Source organism: Mastigoproctus giganteus, chromosome 14 (genome assembly GCF_048544385.1).
Source record: "Mastigoproctus giganteus isolate SK-2022 chromosome 14, ASM4854438v1, whole genome shotgun sequence".
Taxonomy (NCBI): domain Eukaryota; kingdom Metazoa; phylum Arthropoda; class Arachnida; order Uropygi; family Thelyphonidae; genus Mastigoproctus; species Mastigoproctus giganteus.
In genome coordinates, this window is record NC_143588.1 from 36,386,916 (window position 1) to 36,410,212 (window position 23,297).

The following is a 23,297-nucleotide window of genomic DNA, read 5'->3' on the forward strand; positions in this document are numbered from 1 at the left end:
GTTCTGCAACTCATAAGTAAATAAACGACAAGAAGCGACGTTATAAGTCGTTGTTGGGAGATTAGTTTACCTATTATCTTGCAACCCCCCACTGGCTTCACACCGTCGCTAAAAAGAAAAAAAAAAAAAAAAGAGAGAGAGCGAGAGAGACCAAATGTTTAGTTTGTTTTAGTGCATCACGTTGATTGTTGTGTTCCATCGCACCACAAAAATCCTCTCAATCACAGTCTATTGAAATGCACTGCTTTGATGTTTGTGGAGCAATCAGGAACGGGACATGATATTGCCAAGGGGAATATCATTTAAATTGAGGGGCCCATCAAGCTCTCAGCTGCCCACATCAATGCCAGAGCTTGCACTTGCCGACCGGGCTAGTCAGGTGGGTAAAGTGCCTGCCTGGCAACCCAAAGGTCGCGGGTTCGAATCCCGCTTCGGGGTTGGATCAAAGTACCGCAAAAACCTTGGGAGGTGCACTATGGCCACAGAAGCCGATGCGCCAACAACTACCAAAAAAAAAAAGAGCTTGCACTTGAACATTCACGCAACACAGCGACAACCACCAAGGCAGAATGCGCTGGTCCCAAAGGAACTAGCTGTTGTAGGTGACTCTATTGTCAGGGAAATGGGAAACATATTGTGCAAAAAGGATAGATAGAACAGGACCAGGGTATGTCTGCCAGGGGCAAAGGGTGATGATGTTGTAGGGCAGATATCGCCGACCGGGCTAGCCGGGTGGGTAAAGTGCTTGCTTGGCAATTCAAAAGTCGCGGGTTTGATTCCCGCCTCGGGCTTGGATCAAAGTACTGCAAAAACCTTGGGAGGTGCATTATGGCCACAGAAGCCTATGCGCCAACAACTACCAAAAAAAAAAAGGGGGGGCAGATATCATTCTTTAAGGGCACAAAGGGTGATATTGTTGTACACGTTGGCACTAATGATATTAAGAGTAGGAGACCGGCAGAATTACTTAACAAGTATAAGACAATGCTGAAAAAAGCTGTGAGTTAGGGTTGAATTTGAAAGTGTCTGCAATTCTGCCCAGACATGATAGGAGGGAGTATATGATGAGAGCCTTGTCGATCAATTCGGCCCTGCAGAGATTGTGCAAGGCTCAAGAGGTAGAATTTTTCTCAGCCTGGTCTGTGCTTGTTGACTGGAGAGACTGCTTCTACAGGGATGGGATGCACTTAAATAGAAAGGGTGCAAGAATATTTGCTGATGCTATCGAGGCAGAGTTAGGTGGGTCGGAAAACTGCTAGCTTGGTGGAATACATGGGCTAATAGATTCACAGTAGCCGGTGGCAGAGGTAAAAGTGATTCTTGCACTACTACTATTGAAATGCAATTGAACAGCAGCCTGGAAAGCAAGGCAACGGGATATTCCAGGACTTATGGGAGTCACAGTGGAACAAGTAAATACATATGCTATGTTAGGCTAACTAAGAGTAGAAACAGGTGCATGTATACTTGCATGTACACCAATGCTAGGAGTATAGTTAATAAATTCGATGAGCTTGAAATGCTAGTCAAGATATCAAAGACAGATATTGTTGGGATATCAGAGACAATGTGTCACACAGACATAAGCAGTGCAGAACTGGAATTTGGCGAGTACAATGTGTACAGAAAGGATAAACAGGACAGGAAGGGAGGAGGGGTTATGCTGTTAGTTAAGAAACGCATAAAATCTAAGAAAGTGCATCCAATTGATGTTGGTGGAGAATGCAATGTTGAGTCTGTTTGGTGTGACATAAGCACTGGGAAAGGAAAAATGAGAGGAGGTGTGTGTTATAGGCCTAATGAATCTGATGAGTATAATGAGCAATTGTGCAGAGAAATAGAATGGACCAGTAAATTAGAGTGTCTTATAATGGGGGATTTTAATTTCCCATATATTGACTGGAATTTGTGCGTTGGTCACTCACACACTAGCAAGGCTTTGTGGATTTATTGGATGATTGTTTTCTACAGCAGCATGTTCGGGAGGCAGCTAGAGGGAGTAATACTCTTGAACTGATTATCAGTAATGATTCTTCATGCATCTAGAATCTGCAGATAAAATAACCACTAGGTGGCAGTGATCACAGTGTGCTGAAGTGGGATTTACTCAAAGAGGTAACTACCATCAAGGGTAAAGGGAAGGGTTTGTGATTTCGTAAAGGTGACTACAGTGGTCTGAGACAGTATTTAAATTCTATACGGTGGTACCAACTGATGTTACCAACAGCAAAGAAAGAAAGAAAAACAGCAAATAAGTAAAGAACTCTTTGCTATTTTGCAAAGAAAAACAGCAGATAAGTAAAGAACTCTTTTGCTATTTTGCAAAGAAAAACAGCAAAGAGTTCTTTACTTATGTAAACTCTAGAAGGAAGGGGATGAATCAGATTGGTCCAGTTGATATCGATGGTTCAACTGTTGATGATCCTGCTCAGGTAGCTAACAAACGAAATGAATATTTTGCATCGACGTTCACATATGGGTCCCGGGTGCCAAGCATATTTCGAGGCCAAGCGATATTTGTGAGATTCATAAAGTGCCCTTCAAAGGCAATTTAAGTTATTTTTAAGTTCTTACATTTCTCTAAAGCCTTATTTTTTTAAAACCATTCTACACTTGAAAAACAATAAGTTAGAACACAGGAAGCAAAACTACCTTTCTTTTTTATACATATTTCTAGTTCACTAACAAACTAACACTTAACCTTGGCCTCCTATCGGCACTGCTCCTGCCTCCCCGTGGCGGGGCCAGAAACCCTGACAGATAAGTCCTCTAGCCAAGGGCTAAAAGGAGCAAACATGGCAAACACAGACCGTCAGGATATTGAGAACGATAATCCAAAGAGATAAAAGACTGATCGGATGGAGCAACCTTGCCCATCGTTCTTAATCATCCACTCACTTACTAGTCCGCCCATGAATAAATTGTCTCCCTTTGTCATACAAAAACATCTGGAGGGTATTGCAGGATCTCTCAAGACTGTGAAGAGACTGCAATCAGGAGACTAACTAGTAGAAACCGTGACCCATAGACATTCTGAGAAGCTGTTTCAACTCACAAGCTTTGCTGGCATTCCTGTTAAAATATCTCCTCACACAACCTTAAATTCATCTAAAGGTGTGATATCCAGTTGGGAACTATTAAATGTCACCAAAGAAGAAATAACCGAAGAGCTGCAGGGACAACACATAACTGAAGCAAGATGAATAATGATTATAAAAGATAATCAACTTATACCTACCTACCAGAAATATTATTCTTACCTTCAATACGCCAAACTTACCCTCCTCTGTAAAAGTAGGTTATTTACTTTGCCGCATCCGCCCTCATATTCCAAACCCTTGAAGGTGTTATAAATGCCAAAAGTATGGCCACTCACAAACTGTATGCAGAGGAGTTCCCGTAGGCAGGTGCTTAGTTTCCAAATGCTGTAATTTGTGCCTCCGTAGCCAGGTGCAGCAGTGCATAGCACACGCTTCTTGATTAGACCGGGGTTCGAGCCTGTGACCACCAAAAACGGAGGATGCGGAAAGGTCAGGGAATGACCACCGCATATCCCCGGAGCAATATGGCCTTAGTTGCTAATGCTCCTAAAAACCAAATAACAACAACAGGAGTTCCTGTCTGCCCCAATTGTGTTTCCTCAGATCACTTACAAAGTAACTGTACAGCTACAAAAATGACCTGCCCAAATTGCAATGGTGACCATCCTGCATATTTGAAGACATGTGAAAAGTGGAAAATGGAGAAAAGAAATAATAAAATACAAGGTTGAGAACAAAGTCAGTTATCCAGAAGCAAGAAAGTAGTTGCACCTATTATAACCAAAATTATTACCTATGCCAATGCTGTAAAAAAGTATCAAACAGTCTCCACTCAAACTGATTTAACAGTTCCCTCTAACAAATTAGGCTAGAAATGTTCTTTCTAAGCAACAATCCAAGTTCTTTGACCAGGCAAATAATACTCCTTTGACAATACGAGCAGCATCTCCTACTCCAGTCATAAATACCATATCTCATAGTTCAAACGCAAATGTAGTGAAACATAATCAAGACACAACCATGGACACAAATGGCACATCCATACAGGAACATCCCCTCCAGAAGAAATGGACAGATGTCGGCCAGTTTTCTCCAAAAAAGATAAACCTAAATTGGAATGTCATGTCAGTAACCTTCAAAAAAACAGTCAGATACAGCTCCATCAATTAAACACAAATAATGCCTTGTATTTTACAATGGAATTGCAGAGGCTTTCATTGCAACACAGATGATATAAATTATCTAATTAACCGATATTCTCCAGATGCCCTTTGTCTTCAGGAAACTTACCTAACCTTGCAAATTTCTTCTTCAATAAACAACTTTGCCTTTATTGAAGAGATCGTAATACAGCAAATGCTGCCCATGGTGGTGTAGCAATCCTGATAAATTCAAAGATCCCAACTAAACACATTCCACTTCAAATTGAAATAGAAGCTGTTGCTGTTCATATAACTCTCCATATTTCAATATCACTTGTCTCAATATACCTACCACCAAACCATACTTGCTGTTTAAAAGATTTTTTTTTTTTTTTTTTTTTGTGAACCCCCAAACACGAGAGGTATTAGAACCTATAGTACTTAGTACCGTGCTTGGGTTTGAGGTTGAGAAGACGAAAGAAGATATTTGTTGACATTAGACTTGAACTTCTGTAGATTGTAATTTTCAGGAAATACGTATGAAGGAAGGTTGTTCCAGAAAACGGCAGTTGAATGAATAAATGAGGAAGATGAAAAGTTGGTTCTGTGCGTTTGAAGTTGGACAGTAAATGGATGTTGGCTGGTGGCGGCACGTGTTCGGACCGTTTTGAAAGAGAGAGCGGGAATTATAGAAGCCAATTCAGAAGAACAGTGCCCATGGAAGTATCTGTAGAAGAGGCATGCAGCAGAAACAGTGCATCTATGAGAAAGTGAGTGGAGAGACTCTGTTAGAGATGAATCATTAATTAACCTAACTGCCCTCTTCTGAATGGAATCAAGAAGCCCGAGAGAGGTTTTGGGGGCACCACCCCAGATGTGGGAACAATATTCCATGGCAGGGTGGATTTGCGATTTATACAGAGTGAGCAGCTGTTTGGAAGAAAAGTAACGCCAAGAGCGAAAGAGAAAACCAAGTTTTTTAGATGCAGAGGAAGCAATATTTGTAATGTGCTTGTGCCAAGAGAGATTAGAAGTCAGGGTAATTCCCAAAAGAGATATATCATTTTGCCTAGAAATTGGAGTGTCACTAAAGATAAACATAGGAGCAGAAGAATCCTTTTTGCGAGATATAAGACAAGACTGAGTTTTAGAAGGGTTCAAATCAACTAAGTTGTCTTTGCCCCACTGGAGAATTACCTGAAGATCGGCATTTAAGGAATTGGTAGCAGATTTTCGAGAAATTGAAGCTGATTGAGCAGGACAAGATTTCTCAAAACGGAAAGTTGAATGCAATGTGCTATCATCGGCAAAACTATGGATAGGATTTCCAGTCAATGGAAGAAGGTCATTGATATACAAGAGGAAAAGAGTGGGGGAAAGAACTGAACCTTGGGGGACACCGGCATTAGTGGAGAAGTTAGAAGACAGAGAGCCATCACCCTCAGTGAGCGATCAGAGAGCAAACTGGATAACCAATTACTAAAAATAGTTGGCAAACCATAAGATGGAAGCTTGTTTAGAAGACCTTTATGCCAAACACGATCGAAAGCCTTTGAGATGTCAAGAGCAACTACTTGTGTTTCACCGAACCTTTCCATTGAATTAGTCCATAAATGGGTAACACAAGCCAGAATATCACCAGTGGATCGACACTGACAGAATCCATACTGGTGATCGTTGATCAGACGGAAGGTTTCTAGGTAGTTTAAGAGTTGGTGGTTAATTGATTTCTCCATTACTTTAGAAAGAGTAGAAGTAATTGCAATGGGACGATAATTGGATGGGAGGGATTTGTCACCCTTTTTAGGAACTGGCTGGATATGAGCAAATTTCCAAGCAGAAGGAAAAACACCTTTGGAATAAGAAAGTGAAAAAGGCGGCAAAGAATAGGTGTAAGTTAAGGAGCACAGGATTTGAGAACAAGTGGAGAAATACCATCAGGACCTGGAGCTTTCTTAGCATCAAGATTCATCAAAATCCTTCTGTTATCCTTTAGACGGAAGACCACAGGAGGCATTGAATGGAGCGTGTTAGGAATGGTGGGAGGTGTTTTTCCAAGATCATTAATACATGAGCTGGAAGAAAAATGGGATGCTAGCAGGTCAGCTTTATCCTTGGCTGAAGTGACAACAGAACCATCTGGTTTGGACAGAGGTGGGAGCAGAGATGGGCAAAAGTTGCGGCCAATAGCTTTGGCAAGAGACCAGAATGCTCGGCTACCATTAGAGCAAGAAGCAAGTTTTCTACTCTTAGCCTGTTCAAACTCTAGTTTGGACTGATTGATAACTGCTTTACAATTGTTGCGAGCTTTGGTGTAGGCAGAAAATGAAACTGAAGAATTAGAAACAAGCCAATTACGATATGCAACATTCTTCTCTTGGACAGCCTTAGCACATTTATTGGAAAACCAAGGTTTAGATAAAGGACGAGGTTTTAAAGTGGAGTGTGGGATAAAGGATTCCATTCCTGCAAGAATAATTTCACTGACACGATCTGAGCAAACATTGACATCAGAAGTTTTGAAACAGTAATCCGACTAAGGAAAAGAAGTCTCGCAGGTCATCCCATTTTGCATTCTTGTAATGCCAAAAAACACGAGGTTGGGAATAGCCATGAGATAAAGGTTCCATTTTAGAAGAGACAATCACTAAGTTGTGATCTGACGTGCCTAAAGGACCTCTCACTTCAACCGTGTACTTAGAAGGGTTGTTTTTGAGAAAAAGATCAAGTGTATTGGCTGTATGATTAGGATTGTCCAGTATTCTTGTAGGTAAATGAACAATCTGTGCTAGGTCATTAGTAATTGCAAAAGCCTCAGCATCTCGACCTGCTGGGTCGGAGCGACTAGGAAACGGAAGCCAGCTGGAGTTGTGAACATTAAAATCACCAAGGAAAATTACCTCACTGTTAGGAAAGTTAGATGGAGAAAGTCAAGTTGCAAAGAGAGGAAGTCAAAGAGTTCCAAGTGATTAGTGGAGTTGGGAGAACGGTAGAGACAACAGATGAATTTGACACAATGAGGTAGAGAGATTTTAAGCCAGAGAAGATGAAAGAGAGGAGATTCCAAATTGCCAAGTCTCTGACAGGGAATATCAGAACGAACATATGCACAAGTACCACCTTTGAGGCGAAAGGAATCATACAGCAAATAATTTGGACATCTGAGATGAGCAATAGTTGAATCAACCGATAACTGAGATTCTGTCAGAAAAAGTACATGGGGTTTGGAAGACTGCAAGTGGAAATGGACATAGTTGAGATTAGAATTGAGACCACGTATATTTGTGAAATGAATTAGCAAGTCCTTGGGAGGTTTAGATCTTTTTGCAGATAAGCTTGCTCTATTATTTTGACAATTCATGGTGTATTCAATAGTAAGAAAAAGTGGGTGAGACATGCTGTATGAAGTGATGAAATTTTTGCATATGGCGTACATGTGGTAAGGATATACCCAGATCCTTGACATAATGTGGCCTCGACAATGCTCCCCGCATACACACTACTCGGACTCCCTCCAGTCACTATCTGGCAGAGTAGATGTAGCAAGATTATACACTAGCTGATCCGGAAGCCTCCTAGAGAGTTACCAGTAGGTTTGGTCCGGTGTACTAACTAGCGGCCGGCCTGCGAACACCGTTTTAGAGCTGTACTCTCGAAATGTAAGGAATATTGGATCTCGCCACGACATTCATCATAACCTCAAAAATCATCAATCATACTGCATGATGGAAGAGATAGGGAAGGGTTGGCTGGACCTTAGCTCTAGAGACTAAACATGGGTTCCACCACTTCAAGCCTCCAATAAGCCAAGTGGTGGTATTTCACCGGTTGATGAGAGTCATCTACCACCTAGTACTGCCTGGTAACATAGAGGGGCGGCATTCCTCCATGTGGTGTGGGCACCACACCTCGACCCCTGCTTACATTGGTTCACACCTGGGTGGTCACCCACCATGTACTTGTGCATGGAGGTTATACCCAGGATTACTAACAGTCCCACCATTGTGAAGGTGCAAGCAGAGGATTTGGCTGTCAGAGACCGTCCGGACTTTGCCGAAATTGGGTCCACTTGACTTGAGTGTCACCCGAATATCAGTTCCATCAGCATTTTAGACTCCCAGGTAGCAAGTACAGCTTGTCTGGCCTATCTGCGAGAATGTCTGTGACAACCTCAAGGACCAAGGTGGAGGTATCTGTATGAAGGGATCTTGAAGATCTCTTCATACAGATACCTCCACCTCTCTGTATATTAGGAGATTTTAACGGGTACCACCCCTTATGGGGCGATCCTAAACTAGATACACGTGGTCGACTCGTTGAAAGCTTTCTAGAGTCACAAAACCTCACCATACTCAATACTGGTGCACACACTCACATACAATTCCCAACTGGACACACCTCAGCAATAGATCTCTCAATTTGTTCTCCAATACTGCTTCCGACCATGGAGTGGTACGTTTTAAATGATCCTATGGGCAGTGACCACTTTCCAATCATATTCAATTTTTTAATATCAAAAACTCCTTCAAACAAACTTTGCAGGAAATGGAAATTTGTTCGTGCAAACTGGCAAAATTTCGATCATCAATCTCTCTTGATAGGGAAATAATTCAGCCCAAGAATATTGATAATGTAACAGATTACATCACGTCACATCTCCTAAAAGCATTATAATTACTGGTGGAATGACAAATGCACAAAAGCAAAGAAAGCAAATATTAAAGCCTGGAATTTATTTCGGCAATGTCCAACCACAACCGACCTCATTAATTTTAAGAAGCTAAGGGCAAAAGCACATTTTATACAAAGGCAAGCCAAGAAAGAATCCTGGAACTGTTTTGCACCGACCTTTAACAGAAACACTGATCCCAAAATTATATGGAAAAAAATTAGACAGTTATCTGGTAAGTTTCCTACCATGCCTTCTCCAATCCTCTCCTGGAAAGGGCAAGACCTATCCAGTTCTTTAGATATTGCTAATGCTTTGGGTAATACTTTTGCTGAAATCTCAGTGGCATCAGCCTATTCTACATCATTCCTACAAATTAAAAACGCTAGAGAAAAGCATGCCATTAACTTTCAACTGCCTGCCTTCTTCCCTATATACAAACCTCTGCAATACTCAGAACTTTTGCATGCTATTACAACAGCCCACAATGGTGCTGCCGGGCCTGATGGATTTATTATGTCATGTTATAACATCTGGATGATAAAGCTTTGCACCTGCTCCTGGTTTTTTCAATCGTATATTTTTAGAAAATGTTTTTCCATCTTCTTGCCATCACTCTACTGTTTGGGTGTTTCTAAAGCCTGGGAAAGATCCAACTAACCCCCATAGCGGCCCCAGGTGCCAAGCGATTTATTAGTGACTAAGCGATTCCCAGCGATATATAGAGAGAAAAAATATACCAGTTTCTTTAATTTTCATCGTTAACTTCCTTTCATTTTTTGCGAAACAGCTCTTTGTCTTACAATCAGTAAGTGAAGACACAGGAAGGAAACTCACCTTTCTTGTTTTTTCTCTTAATCTCACCTTTACTAACCTAACACAGTAGCCGCTTGGTCACTAAGTGGCATTGCTCTTGCCTCCTCGTGCTGGGGCTGGTAACCTGGGAGAGGAAAGTAACACTTCCAGGGTCAAAAGAGCAAACACGAGTAGTAAAATAACTACTTATACTACTGGGCTTCAAGAGAAAGCCCTACCAAGTAGAGATACAGAAAAGACAAAGACAATGAGACAGAAGATAGATATGGACCCACCAAAAGTACTGACATACATTGTTATACATGCTAGAGATCAGACATTAGGCCGTATGTCTCCCTTCATAATTCAGAAAACATTAGAGGGTCTAGTAGGATCTCCCAAGTCTGTTCAACGCCTGAGATCCAGAAAGTCCTAATCACTCCCAGAAGGTGCTAGCAACGACAATCTTTGGAGGATTACCAGTAGTTGTAACACCACGCAACACACTGAATTCTTCCAGAGGAGTGATCTCCAAGTGGGACCTGTTAAATGTGTCAGAAGAAGAGCTCACAGAAGAAATAAGAAGCAAAGGGGTAACAGGAGTGAAGAGAATTAATATCCGAATGGATGGAAATATAATTCCAACAAGAACTCTAATCATAACCTTTAATACTCCGAAACCTCCAACAACAGCCAAGTTGCTGTTGTTGGAGGTTCAGCAACAACAGCTGAACTGCCAAGTAAGACAGTACATACCAAATCCATTGCGATGTTATAAATGTCAGAAATTTGGACATTCGCAAATGGCATGCAGACACTCGGCTACCTGTGCAAAATGTGGTTCTAAAGAACACGAGACTACAGATTGCTCTGCCACACCTTGAAATGTACAAACTGTAAAGGGGAACACCCATCCTACTCAAAAACGTGCGAAAAATGGAAACGAGAGAAACTAATTCAGAACACAACACAACGTACCAAGAAGCAAGTAGAATAATACGACCATGGCCTACAAACAAGCCATCATATGCACAAGCAGTGATCCAATATAAATCAGTAGAAGTTCAAACTGAAATTTCCATGCTGCCAAAAGAATCACTTAGTGGATTGAAGGCACAAAAACAGGAGAAAACAGTGAATACTCCAATTTCTATTCACACAGAACAAATCAGCACCACCACAACAAAGACCGAGGTAAACCTACAAACACCAAAGCAACCGAACAGATGGATATAGGAAAAATAAACACATCTGAAGAACCAGTACTAGAAATTGTCACAGAAGAAGATATGGACATGGACCAGCCTCAATACCCTAAAAAAGATGAGACAAAATATAAGAATGTTCCATTTCGGAAGCAACCCGAAAGCCCTAGGAAAACCCAATAATGGATCAGTTCATCCAGTGGAACTGTAGAGGACTACGAACCAATTGTGACGATGTCCAGTATCTAATTACACACCATATGCCAATATGCTTCTGTCTTCAAGAGACATACCTTAGACAACAAGAAACCCTTTCAGTAAAAAATTATACAATGTATAGGAAAGACAGAATAAGAGATGGGCCAACACATCTCGAAGCGATAGCTGTAAGAATAACACTAAGATTTAAGGTAACCATCTGTTCAGTGCACCTTCCACCAGGACCAGATATAACTTTTGAAGAAATAGACCAACTAATCTCCGAACTCCAATCACCTTTCTGTATAATGGGAGATATGAATGGGCATAGTCATCTGTGGGGAAACACTGACATCAACAGACGAGGACGAATAATAGAAAGAATAATAGATCACCATAAACTTTCTCTACTTAACAACGGTAAACATACTTATTTTCACTTTCCTAGTCGTACAACCTCAGCAATAGACCTAAACATATCCACCCCTTCACTCCTACCAGAATTCAAGTGGCAAGTAATAGAGAACTCATACAGCAGTGACCACTACCCAGTAATCACCACACTGATCAGAAACCCTCCCTGCCATCCCAGCAGACCACCCTGCTGGAAAATAGAAAAGGGCAACTGGGAAAAATTTAGAGAACTCACAATATTTAATCTACAAAGCATTCAAGAAAAATCAGTCGATGAGGCTGTGAAACACGTCACAGATACCTTAATACAGACAGCTGAGCAAACAATACCCAGAACTTCAGCTCGTTTTCCGCTACATCCAAAATCCTGGTGGAATGAAGACAGCATGACAAAAAAAAAAAAAGACAACAAAACAAAGCATGGAATAAGTTCTACAACGGATAATCTCCTAAAATATAAACAAGCACGAGCGCTAGCCAGGTATACCAGAAAACAAGCCAAAAAAATTTCCTGGATCCAGTTTACTTCCTCAATAAGTAGAACAACAAATACACAGACAATATGGATTAAAATACAGAAAATGAACAGGAAATGCAAAAACCAACCATCCTTAGTATTACACTGGAATGGAGAAAGAATTACTGAACCTTCAGAGACAGCTAATATACTAGGAGAAACATTTGCCAAAGTATCGTCAAAACAATCATATCGTGAAGAATTTTTGACCTATAAAGAGAAAACTGAAAAAAACAGAATTAATTTTAACACCAAACATATTGAATCCTATAACCAACCAATTACATTGCATGAATTATGTGAAGCATTATCAAAAACAAAACCAAGTGCAGTTGGACCAGACAACATACATTATGATATGCTTAAACATCTGAAGCAAGAAGAAATAGAAAACCTTCTTAAACTGTACAATCGCATTTTTCAAGAAGAGCAATATCCTGAAGCATGGCACCATGCAATAGTATTAGCTTTCCAAAAACCCAATAAAGATCAGAACAACCCAAACAACTATCGACCAACAGCGCTCACTAGCTGCTTGAGCAAAGTTTCGGAGAAAATAATCAACAAACAATTAATCTGGTTTTTAGAAACAACCAACTGGTTCAACAGTATGCAGTGCAGGTTTAGAGGTAATAGATCCACCTTAGATCACCTCGTAAGAATAGAAACAGACATAAGAGATACATTTATAAGTTAAAAACATATGGTTACCATATTTTTTGATATAGAAAAGGCATATGACACAGCATGGAGATACGGTATACTACAAGACATCCACGATACAGGCCTCAGAGGACATTTACCACTCTTCATCCAAAACTTTATGAAAAATAGAACATTTCAGGTCAGAGTACAGAACACCATGTCAAAAACGTATAAACAAGAAGAAGGAGTTCTTGTCTAATAGTTCTTGACTATTTGTCATAAAAATAAATGGCATTATAAAACAACTGCCATCCACGGTGTCGCATGCACTATATGTTGATGACTTCAGTATATCATATCAAGCACAGAATATGGGAACAATAGAAAGGCAGCTATAATGCGCAATTAACAGAATCAATAGTTGGGCCCAGAAAAACTGATTTAGAATTTCACAACAAAAAACAGTCTGCATACATTTCTGTAGGAAAAGAAACTTACATCCCGACCCTCTTCTAACAATAGAAGGACACAAAATACCCGTCAAACAAAGCGTAAAATTTCTTGGACTCCTTTAGACAACAAGTTAACCTTCGTAGAGCATATAAAGCAATTACGAATAAAATGTATGAGACGACTTAATATCCTTAGTCTTAACATTAGTATCTTGGGGAGCAGACCATTACACTCTGCTCAATCTGTACAAAACATTAGTAAGATCAAAAATAGATTACAGAGCACCCGTTTATGCTTCCGCCAAAAAGAGCACCCTCAAATGGTTAGATCTAATTCACCATAGTGCACTATGAATAGCAACAGGAGCCTTCTGCACAACATCTTTATACAGAAGCTAATGAACTACCATTGTTCCTGAGGAGACAACAGCTGGCCCTACTCTATGCCTACAAGATAAGCTCCACAAGAAATCATCCAACTTGGACATCATTATTCTCACCAAAATTGGAAAACATATATAGGAATCGCAAAAGTGCAAACAAGCCTCTAGGAATCAGACTACAAGAGCTACTGACAACATATGATCTTAACGTAGATAATGTTGCAAATCTTGAAAGGCATATAATACCACCATGGATAAACCACTCCACAACTTGTGAACTCTCCACATAAACCTGGAATAAAAATAACTTGTCAGACATTAACTTTCAACAACTGCATGCAGCACATAGAACTAAATATCCCAATCATGTACCAATATATACAGATGGATCAAAATCAGAGAACCATGTAGGAGCATCGGCAGTATTCCCAGACACTACACTGGCACGCCAACTTCCAAAAGAATGCAGTGTCTACGCTGCAGAATTAGTATCAGTTCAGATAGCCCTGGAATACTTCAGAACCACATATCATTTGAGAACAGTGATATATTCTGATTCATTAAGTGCGGCGCCTCCGTAGCCAGGTGGCAGGAGCAGCAGTGCGAAGCACACGCTTCTTGATTAGACTGGGGTTCGAACTCGTGACCACCAAATACGGAGGATGCGGAAAGGTCAGGAAATGACCACCGCATATCCCCGGAGCAATATGGCCTTAGTTGCTAATGCTCCTAAAAACCAAATAACAACAACATCGTTAAGTGCAATACAAGCCATTCAAACCACGACCAATATAACCCATCCAGTTCTCGTGCAAATTGAACAGATATTAACAGACTTAACAAAAGAAAAACAAGAAATACTTTTCTGCTGGATACCAGGACACAAAGGGATAAAAGGAAACGAAGAAGCTGACAGAATTGCAAAATCAACAACTAACCTCCAGAAACAACCTTTCCCAGTGCCGTATCAGGATTACAAACCAATCATTCAAAACCACTCTCTGACACAATGGGAAGAACTCTGGCAAAAAACAAACTTCTAATAAATTATATGAAATAAAACCAAAAGTTGAACATTGGAAAACAAGCACAAGGAAATCAAGGAGAGAGGAAGTCATTTTGACCAGACTACAAATTGGACATACACACATCACACATGGCTATTTACTGTGTGCCGAAGAACCTCCAAGATGCCAAACATGCAATACTACCCAAACAATCAGACATATACTCATAGAAAGCCCAACCTATGAAAATGATCAACGAAAGATTTTCTCATCATTTTATAAAGGAAATCAAGACATCACCCCCAGAGATATCCTAGGTGACAAGGAACGTGTATCAGACATTTTCAGATTCATGCAGACAATCAATGTCTACCATCTACTATAAATAATGATAGGGTATAAATCACAGAAAATATTAAACTCCCGTGCATTCGACCAAGATATAGAGAATGAATTTGCATACAAAGACATAATATAACAAATGAACTGGCGCACAATTCCGTTGTCAATGCACCAATAAACAACAAAACAACCAACAAACAACTAACCCCCATAGTTATAGATCGATATCCCTCTCAAGCTGTCTGAGCAAAATCCTTGAAAAAATTGTCCACAGAAGACTCGTATGGATCATTGAGTTAGAACATCTAATCAGGCATAGCCAATATGGCTTTCGTAAAAATAGGTCATGCTTAGATTTTATGACCAAGGCTGAATTCGCCATTCAAAATGCCTTTGTTAAATGTGAACATCTTGTAATGGTTTCTATAGATATTGAGAAGGCTTTTGACACCACCTGGCGGCATGGCATACTTAGTGATCTTTACTCTCTTGGTCTGCGGAGCAATCTTCCTATATTTGTTCAGAACTTCCTATATACTAGATCGTTTCAATTTCAGTACCAACATGCCCTCTCCACAACGTTCATGCAGGAAGGAGGAGTTCCACAGGGATCAGTATTGAGTGCCACTGTGTTTGCTCTTAGAATAGATTCCATCACCAAACAGCTACCAAATACAGTTGCGACCTACCTTTATGCAGATGACTTTTTTATCTCCTGTCATTCCCAAAACATGAGATCTATTGAACGGCAGCTGCAGATATCACTGAATAAAATACAACAGTGGGCAAGCCTCAATGGCTATCGACTCTCGCAGCACGAAACAGTTGCTATCCATTTTTGTAGGCAGCGCAAACTTCATCCGGATCCTGAACTTCAAATTTATAATGTCTCCATCCCAGTCACTAATAACATCAGATTTCTAGGATTAACCTTTGACAACAAGTTGCATTTTATAGACCATATTAAAAATGTACATATACTTCCTGTCTAAAAAAGTTAAATATACTCAGAGCTTTACCTTCCCAAACATGCAGTACAGATCGTACATCTCTACTTCGGCTATACTGGGCTTTAATCAGATCCCGTCTTGATTATGGAGCTTCCATCTATGATTCAGCCAGAATGAGTGCATTACGCTGGCTCAGTCCAATTCAACACAGTGCTTTGAGACTTGTACTTGGTGCTTTCAGGACATCACCAGCACATAGTCTCTACATTGATGCCCATGAGCCCACTAACTCTATGTACTGTTATTGAAGTATGCTGTCAAGATACAAAGTTGTGCCACGCATCCAAATCAGTCATATCTGTTTAATCCACCATTAGAAAACCTTTTCAGAAATAAACCTAGCATAGTAAAGCCAGCTGGTCGTCGCCTTCTTGAACTGATCCAAATTTGGCATGTTTCCATCCATTCTGTACAACAGGTAACAACTTGTACTCGACCACCATGGTTTCACCTCCTATACTGACCTGTGACACTTACCTCTGTCAATGGGAAAAGAACAGTTTACAAATATCGAACAACTTCATGAAGCTCACACTCAAAGATACATTGATTTTGCTTCAATTTATATAGACGGCTCTAAATCTAATTCAAACGTTGGAGCAGCTGCAGTGTTTCCAAATACTGTTATTTCAGCATCCTTGCCATCTCAATTCAATATCTTCTCAGCTGAATTATATGCAATTAAACTAGCTTTACAAAATCTCTCTATTGACTTCTTTTTAATGTCAGAATGGACAGCAATATCGCACAATCAAAGTAATAATAAACTCTTTCAATTTAAACATGATCTGAAAATTTGGCGCTCCAGTGTCTGCACATCAAGACGAGAAATAGTCCTTTCAAGGGCAAGACTCATAGGGGACGACTCACCACAGTGTTCACTTTGTAATATAAATCTGAGTTTTAAACACATTCTCATTGATTGCCCTTACTATAAACAAAACAGAACTTCAACCTTGCTATCACTGGTTAATCTTGGTAAACCAATAACTTTAGAGAATCTCATTGGAGACAATGCAGATATTTCCCAATTTTTCAGCTTCTTAAAGCAAACTGGACTTTTAAATCAATTCTGAATTTATGACACTTTGTTATTTCTTCTGATAATAAATGAATAAGTGCATTATAGCCAAAGTAGCTTATGCGCCATCAAACCCCCATAACAACAACAACGTTCACACATGAGGAATTATTCAGGGAGGGGAATGCCAGAGGTGTATTCAACTCTGGCAGTAAGCTAGATAATCTTGTAATAACAGAGTAAAGTGGAGGAGAAATTGTTGAAGATAAACACAAGAAAGGCACCTGGGGTGAATGGAATCTATCCAGTTATATTAAAGGAGATGGCAAAGGAAGTAAGCAAACCTTAAGCCATAATTATGAGAGCTTCCTGGACTCAGGGGAGATACCCATGAACTGGAGGTGTGCAAATGTGACACCAATCCACAAAGGAGGATCAAAGGGAGACACAGGTAATTACAGACTTGTTAGTTTAACTTCTGTTCCAGGGAAATTAATGGAGGCACTGGTTAAAGAAGCATTGCAGAATCATCTAGACAAGACTTCAGTTACAGTTCGGACACAGCATGGGTTTGTTAAGGGGAGGTCTTGTCTGACTAATTTGATTGGATACTATGATGTAGTCACAAAGGAACTGGATGCAGAGAATAACTTTGATATCATATATTTGGATCTTAGAAAAGCCTTTGATACTGTTGCACATGGAAGATTGCTGCAAAAATTGGAGCAGTGTGACATTGGAGTCAAATTGCTGCTATGGATAAAGGGATGTTTGAGTGGGAGAAGACAGTGGTAATCAATGGACACTGCTCTTCTGGGACTAATGTTATTAGTGGAGTCCATCAGGGTTCAGTGTTGGGCCCATTGTTGTTTTCTGTATTTATAAATGATATTGATGATGTTATATCAGGCTTAATGTCCAAGTTTGCAGACGATACAAAGGTTGGTAGGGGTTGTTAATGACACTAATGATAGTATACTGTTGCAATAGGATCTTGAAAAGTTGAGCAGATGGGCTGAGAGGTGGCAAATGAAGTTTAAATGTAAAGTACTACTATATATGGGAAGCAGTAATCCCAGAGTAACATATCAACTCTGTGGTACCGCACTGACAGTGGTAAAGAATGAAAAAGACCTGGGGGTAATTGTGCAGGCAGATTTGAAGTTTTCTGAGCAGTGCAGACGGTCTGCAAGAGTAGCTTATGATGTCTTGTTTGTCAATGATATATAGGATTTTTCTAGCAGATTTTTCTTTGAGCATGCTCAAACAAGATTAGTGAACGGAACAAATGGTTGCTCTTACGAAGAAAGTCTTAGGTTTTGCAAATTACACTGTTTGGAGCTAGGCACCTGCAAGGTGATCTGATTGAGGTGTATAAAGCCTTGAATGGTTTGAGCATGCTCAGTGCGGGTGGGATTCTTCCTCTTGCCCAGAGTAATCGCCTGAGTGGGCATAAATTCAAATTGAGGAAAGACAGTTGTAGAATAGATGTGCGGAAGTTTAGCTTTAGCCAGCGGGTGGTTGATTGTTGGAACAAACTTCCATCTGTCGCTGTAGAAGTTGATAGCTTAAATAGATTCAAGGCTGAACTTGACAAACATTTGGATTGAGTGGATGGGTGAAATAAGGGTTTTTTTTGTTTGGCTGATGCTATACAAAGGGTACTAGGAAAGTTTTGCAATATGACGCAACAATGAATCACAGGAAGCTGCTTGTTGCTGCATGTTGAGACATGTTCATACGTGCATAGTAGCCGCCACGCCAAGTCGATGGGCTCAGTTATTCATTAGTAGTGAGAGTGTAAAGTGCTTGCGATGGCATCGTGGTCACGAAATGAGATAAGGACAGTTTTGCGGTATAATTTCATGCGTGGTTTAACCATAGACCAGTGCTTAGAAGAAATGACTCTTGCACTAGATGATGATTGTCCACATCGTACAACGATATTCAGGTGGTATAGAGAATTCCAAAGGGGAAATTTCACTCTGGAGGATTCTGAGAGGCCGGAAAGGCCACGAACGTCTGTTACGGAGGAAAACGTTACTGCTGTGAGGAAAATGCTTGACAAAAACAGGCGAGTGACCTACCAACAGATAGAGGATACTTTGGGCCTAAATGCACCAGCAATTCGTTCGATTTTGCAAGATCATTTGCACGTGAAGAAACTTTGTTCTCTCTGGGTGCCGCATCAACTGACTGAAGAGCAGATGACACGACGTGTGACTTGGTGCCGGGAGATGTTAAAAAAGTTTGATAAGGGACAATCTTGGTATGTGAACAACATCGTGACAGGTGACGAGACTTGGCTGTACTATTACGATCTGCCGACCAAGGCTCAAAACAAAGTTTGGGTCTTTGATGATGACGACACACCCGTAATTGTCAGAAAATCCCGATCTGTAAAGAAGAAAATGATAGCTGTATTTTTCAAATCGAGTGGAATTGTGGAACGTGTCGTTTTGGACACGCAGAAGACAGTCACAGCTAAGTGGTATACTGAACAATGCCTGCCTAAAGTCATTGGATCTATGAAGAACCTGCGGCCAAAGTCAAGAATGGCCACCTGGTACCTCCATCACGATAATGCTGCAGCTCACCGCGCCAAAGCCTGCACCGAATATTTGACCACGACAGGACTGAAACTTCTCAAGCACCCTCCCTACAGTCCAGACCTTGCTCCCTGCGACTTTGCACTGTTCCCGCATGTGAAAATGAAGCTAAAAGGGAGGCAGTTTTCCAGTGATGAGGACCTTCTACGGGCTTGGGACAACGAGTGTGCTTTACTCCCTAGTGAAACTTGGCAGAACTGGTTTAAAGATTGGTTTTGGAGGATGGAGAGGTGTATTGAATGTAGAGGAAATTACTTTGAAAAAATTAAATAAACAAAGCTGTATTGCAAAACTTTCCTAGTACCCTTTGTATAAGCTTGCTTTCTTGCATCATGTGCCTTTGCTAATGCTAAAAGGACAAATTTTGTTTCGTTATGTATGTCAGGGATATCGGAATTTTTTTTCTTTTATAGTAACTTTTTTATTTGTTTAGAAATGGCAAAAATGATGAGCAAATGCAAGAGTTGCTTTCAATTAAATAAAAACTTGAAATTATTCAAAAGTTTTAAAAAGTGCATCCATTAAATCTCCAAAGAATCACTATAATGTTGATGACCAAACCATATGCAACATTGTAAAAAATAAAGGGAAGCTATTAGATTTAAAATCGACATCATAAAAAAATAAACAGAGGGTTTATTTTTTTATGATGTCTTGTCAGAAGCATTGTATATTGGACATGCAAGTAGTGCCTGGTAAGGTTTTTTCCTTTTTTATCTATTGCCATACTTTTTATGTAGGTTGCTGAACATTTTACGATACAGCTTTGGACTTACGTTACGTTATTTATATTTTTTTATATGACTGAAGATTTCAGTGAAGGGGACACACATTTCACTATAATAACATAAAAAACCCATAGAATTCCAGCTATCGGTATTATTGCAAATGCAATAAGATCGAGTTTGCTACCCATTTCTAATTAATTGCACTAACAGAAAAGCCCAATAAACTGGAAAGTGCAAATTGTTTTTATTGTTTTATGGCAGTGACCTCCAGAAATGTGCTTTAGTAAAATGTGAGCTCGCGTGGAGTGATAATAGTGAGTTTTTGCCTTAACCCTGTGAAGTTCTTTACAGAAAATTTCATTTTGACCGTTATCACGGTGTCGACTAAGAGAGTAAGTGAGAACCGATACTAGTAAATCTATCAAGAAAAGGAAAGCTATCGAGTTGGATCAGAAAATTAAAATAATAAGGATGTATAAAAATGGTCAAACATTAACAAGTATTGTGCGGAATTCAGATTTGTCAGTGGCAACGGTGAACACAATAAAGGAGAAAGACAGAATACGAGGAACAGTTGGCATCAACGAAGGACAACTATAATAATAACCAAGCCTACAAAATTTGGTTTTTAAATTCCCTTTGTAGTGCACCAGTGCTTGATCTTTTATTAATGGATTGCAGTACAGCAGGCCCTCGTTATAATGCAGTTTGCTTTATGCTGATTATCTATAATGCTGCTCTTATATTTTAACAGTTCGATAACATGCGTTTTTTCTTCCTTTTTTCTTATGTGCCACTCTGGCTACTTCACCATTCTCCCCAGATAAAGTTTTTAATTGAACTAATTAAAAATATAACTATTTTTTTCATTCTTCTGAGGATATTATGTAGTTTTTGTAATTTTGGCAGATTGGGGATATAGTAGCAATATTTTTTTAGTCATTCTTGAGTTACGTGAAACTTTACTTACGTAAGAAGTCCTGGAATGTATCTCTTATGTACATTGGGGATCAAGAGTCTACTGTACTGACATTATTCAGACGACAATTACAATTTTAAAGGGTGTTGCGCTTTCTTTGAATACCAGTGTAAATAAATCATGATTGAACAGCATTTTTCATATCGATTTAGAGCAATGTGGCCAAAGTTGCTTTTGCACCAAAAAAATCCAAACAGCCAAGCAACTAACTAACTGCTGTTTTAAAAACTTCCTGTTAAATGATACTGAATATAATATAATAATAATATTTAGCCCTGATGGCCCTAGTGCCACTAACTTCCTCTTAGAAGAAGGCATAGCAAACCTGATTGAACTCATTGGATATCCTCACATTATTAGAATCAGTTTTTGAAGTTTTCTCAGTGAAACATATTATTGCTCATTGTGTCATTTCAACTTACGGAAAGCATATGGAAATACACGTCTTTGTATAGTTTATTTTTTGATAAATATGAGGCTTATGTCCTAATTAATTTGTTGTGTGTTATCCTCATTTTTTGGTTTTATTTTATTGCTTAGTAGAGATACAGAGTTGAGGATTCTCATTTCTCTTGGCGTGATTTACTGCATTTTCATGTGCTGTTATTAAAATTTATACAATATAATGGTTTTAGCGTTTAACTTAATCAAAATTTTTTTTTGGCTTTTGAAATTAATATTATTCTTGAAGGTATTTTAATTAAATAAATTCAGTTTAAACCATTAATGTAGAAATTTATTTTTGATTAAATGTTTAAACATTGTCTTCTTCCTGTGCGATTTTTCTAGGCTATTGAAAGAAATGCATTTTTAGAAAATGAACTAGATGAGAAGGAGAATATGGCAATGACAATTCAGAGACTGAAAGATGAAGCAAGAGGTAACATTTAAAGTGTGATTTTTTGTTACTTTACTTTAAGGTCTTGTCAATCTATGAGATTAGTTCAGTTTTGAATTAGAATTGAGGATTCAATTTCTAGGTTTTGTAGATTAAAATTCATATTAGTTGAATATGGAGTTGCATTTTTCGTCATTTTCAAATTGCAAGTTAATAGAGAAATCGAAATAGTATACTGAAACAGTGCTTTTGTGTGTTGAGTTTTTCAGTTGACTGGGAAGCTGTTGTTTTACTACAGTTCCCCATATTACAATATATTCCTTATATTGTAATATTCGGCTGACAAAGCCTATCTTATAGGGGTTTAATATACACATAATGTAAGTTGTTTTCAGTTGGAAGTTTTCTTGAGTCTACTGTGTGTCTTGTCTAGATATGATATCTGTTCACCACTTAGCGCAAATTTGCTGATAGGGTTGTCTTATGATGGAAACCAAGTAATTCAAAACTGGTCATAACAGGGCCTTGAGTTTTTAATGGATAACAGATTTGTATCATGGGCGATGTTGTCTGATAAAAATCATATTAGTTACCTTAGATTAACAATGTTGACAAACCTAGTTTCTTCTTACATGCCTAAGTGTGAATACTGTCACCGTCAGTGGACGTAAAACAGTGATAGCAGCATCTGAGAGATAATTGTATTTTCCAAGGTGAAAATCCAAATGCAGGAAAGTATTGTTTTAAGAAACTATATCAAAAATCTTGCTTTAATAGGCTATAGGCAAGTGTGGCTAACCAGGCAATCCAGAAACAATTTTAATTCGATCTCTTTATATATTTATTTGCAAAATATTTTCTTAAAAGTGAGGGTGTAGTAAATACAATAAAGTGTTAATTTGTACCGTGATATATTGAATTTTTTAAATATTTTAAGATTGAAAATACCTTTTGCACAAAAAAGAACAAAACTTCATTAATTGGAAATCCTTGATAATTTGTAATTCTAAATTATGTTTAGCTTTACGCTCCGACAATCAATGTTTTTTGCTCAGTATGTTTGGAAAAAATTTGCAAAAGTGAATAATAAAATTTTTTGATATAAGGCACTTGAAATATTGAGAAATATTCAAGTATTGAGACCACATCTGAAAAGTAAGAAAAAAAAAAAAAAAAAGACATGGAGTCAAAGACATTTCTTTGTGAAAGGGTTGGAAGAGGGGCAACTCACTTGCGATCTTCAAAAGGGCACTCATATGAGGAAAGACTGAAAATGTGGACTACAGAGCTTGGCAGCCAGGC

The 23,297-nt window shown here is 39.1% G+C and overlaps 1 protein-coding gene across 1 annotated transcript in view; it reads left to right on the forward strand.

Moving 5' to 3' along the window:
- Nucleotides 1-23,297, forward strand: part of LOC150075065 (nuclear distribution protein nudE homolog 1-A-like) — a 193,061-nt gene that overhangs the window by 58,747 nt on the left and 111,017 nt on the right. The window contains exon 4 of the mRNA XM_090389075.1: nucleotides 21,947-22,037. Coding sequence (XP_090245201.1) covers nucleotides 21,947-22,037 — 91 coding nt within the window. The remainder of the gene's footprint in view (nucleotides 1-21,946; nucleotides 22,038-23,297) is intronic.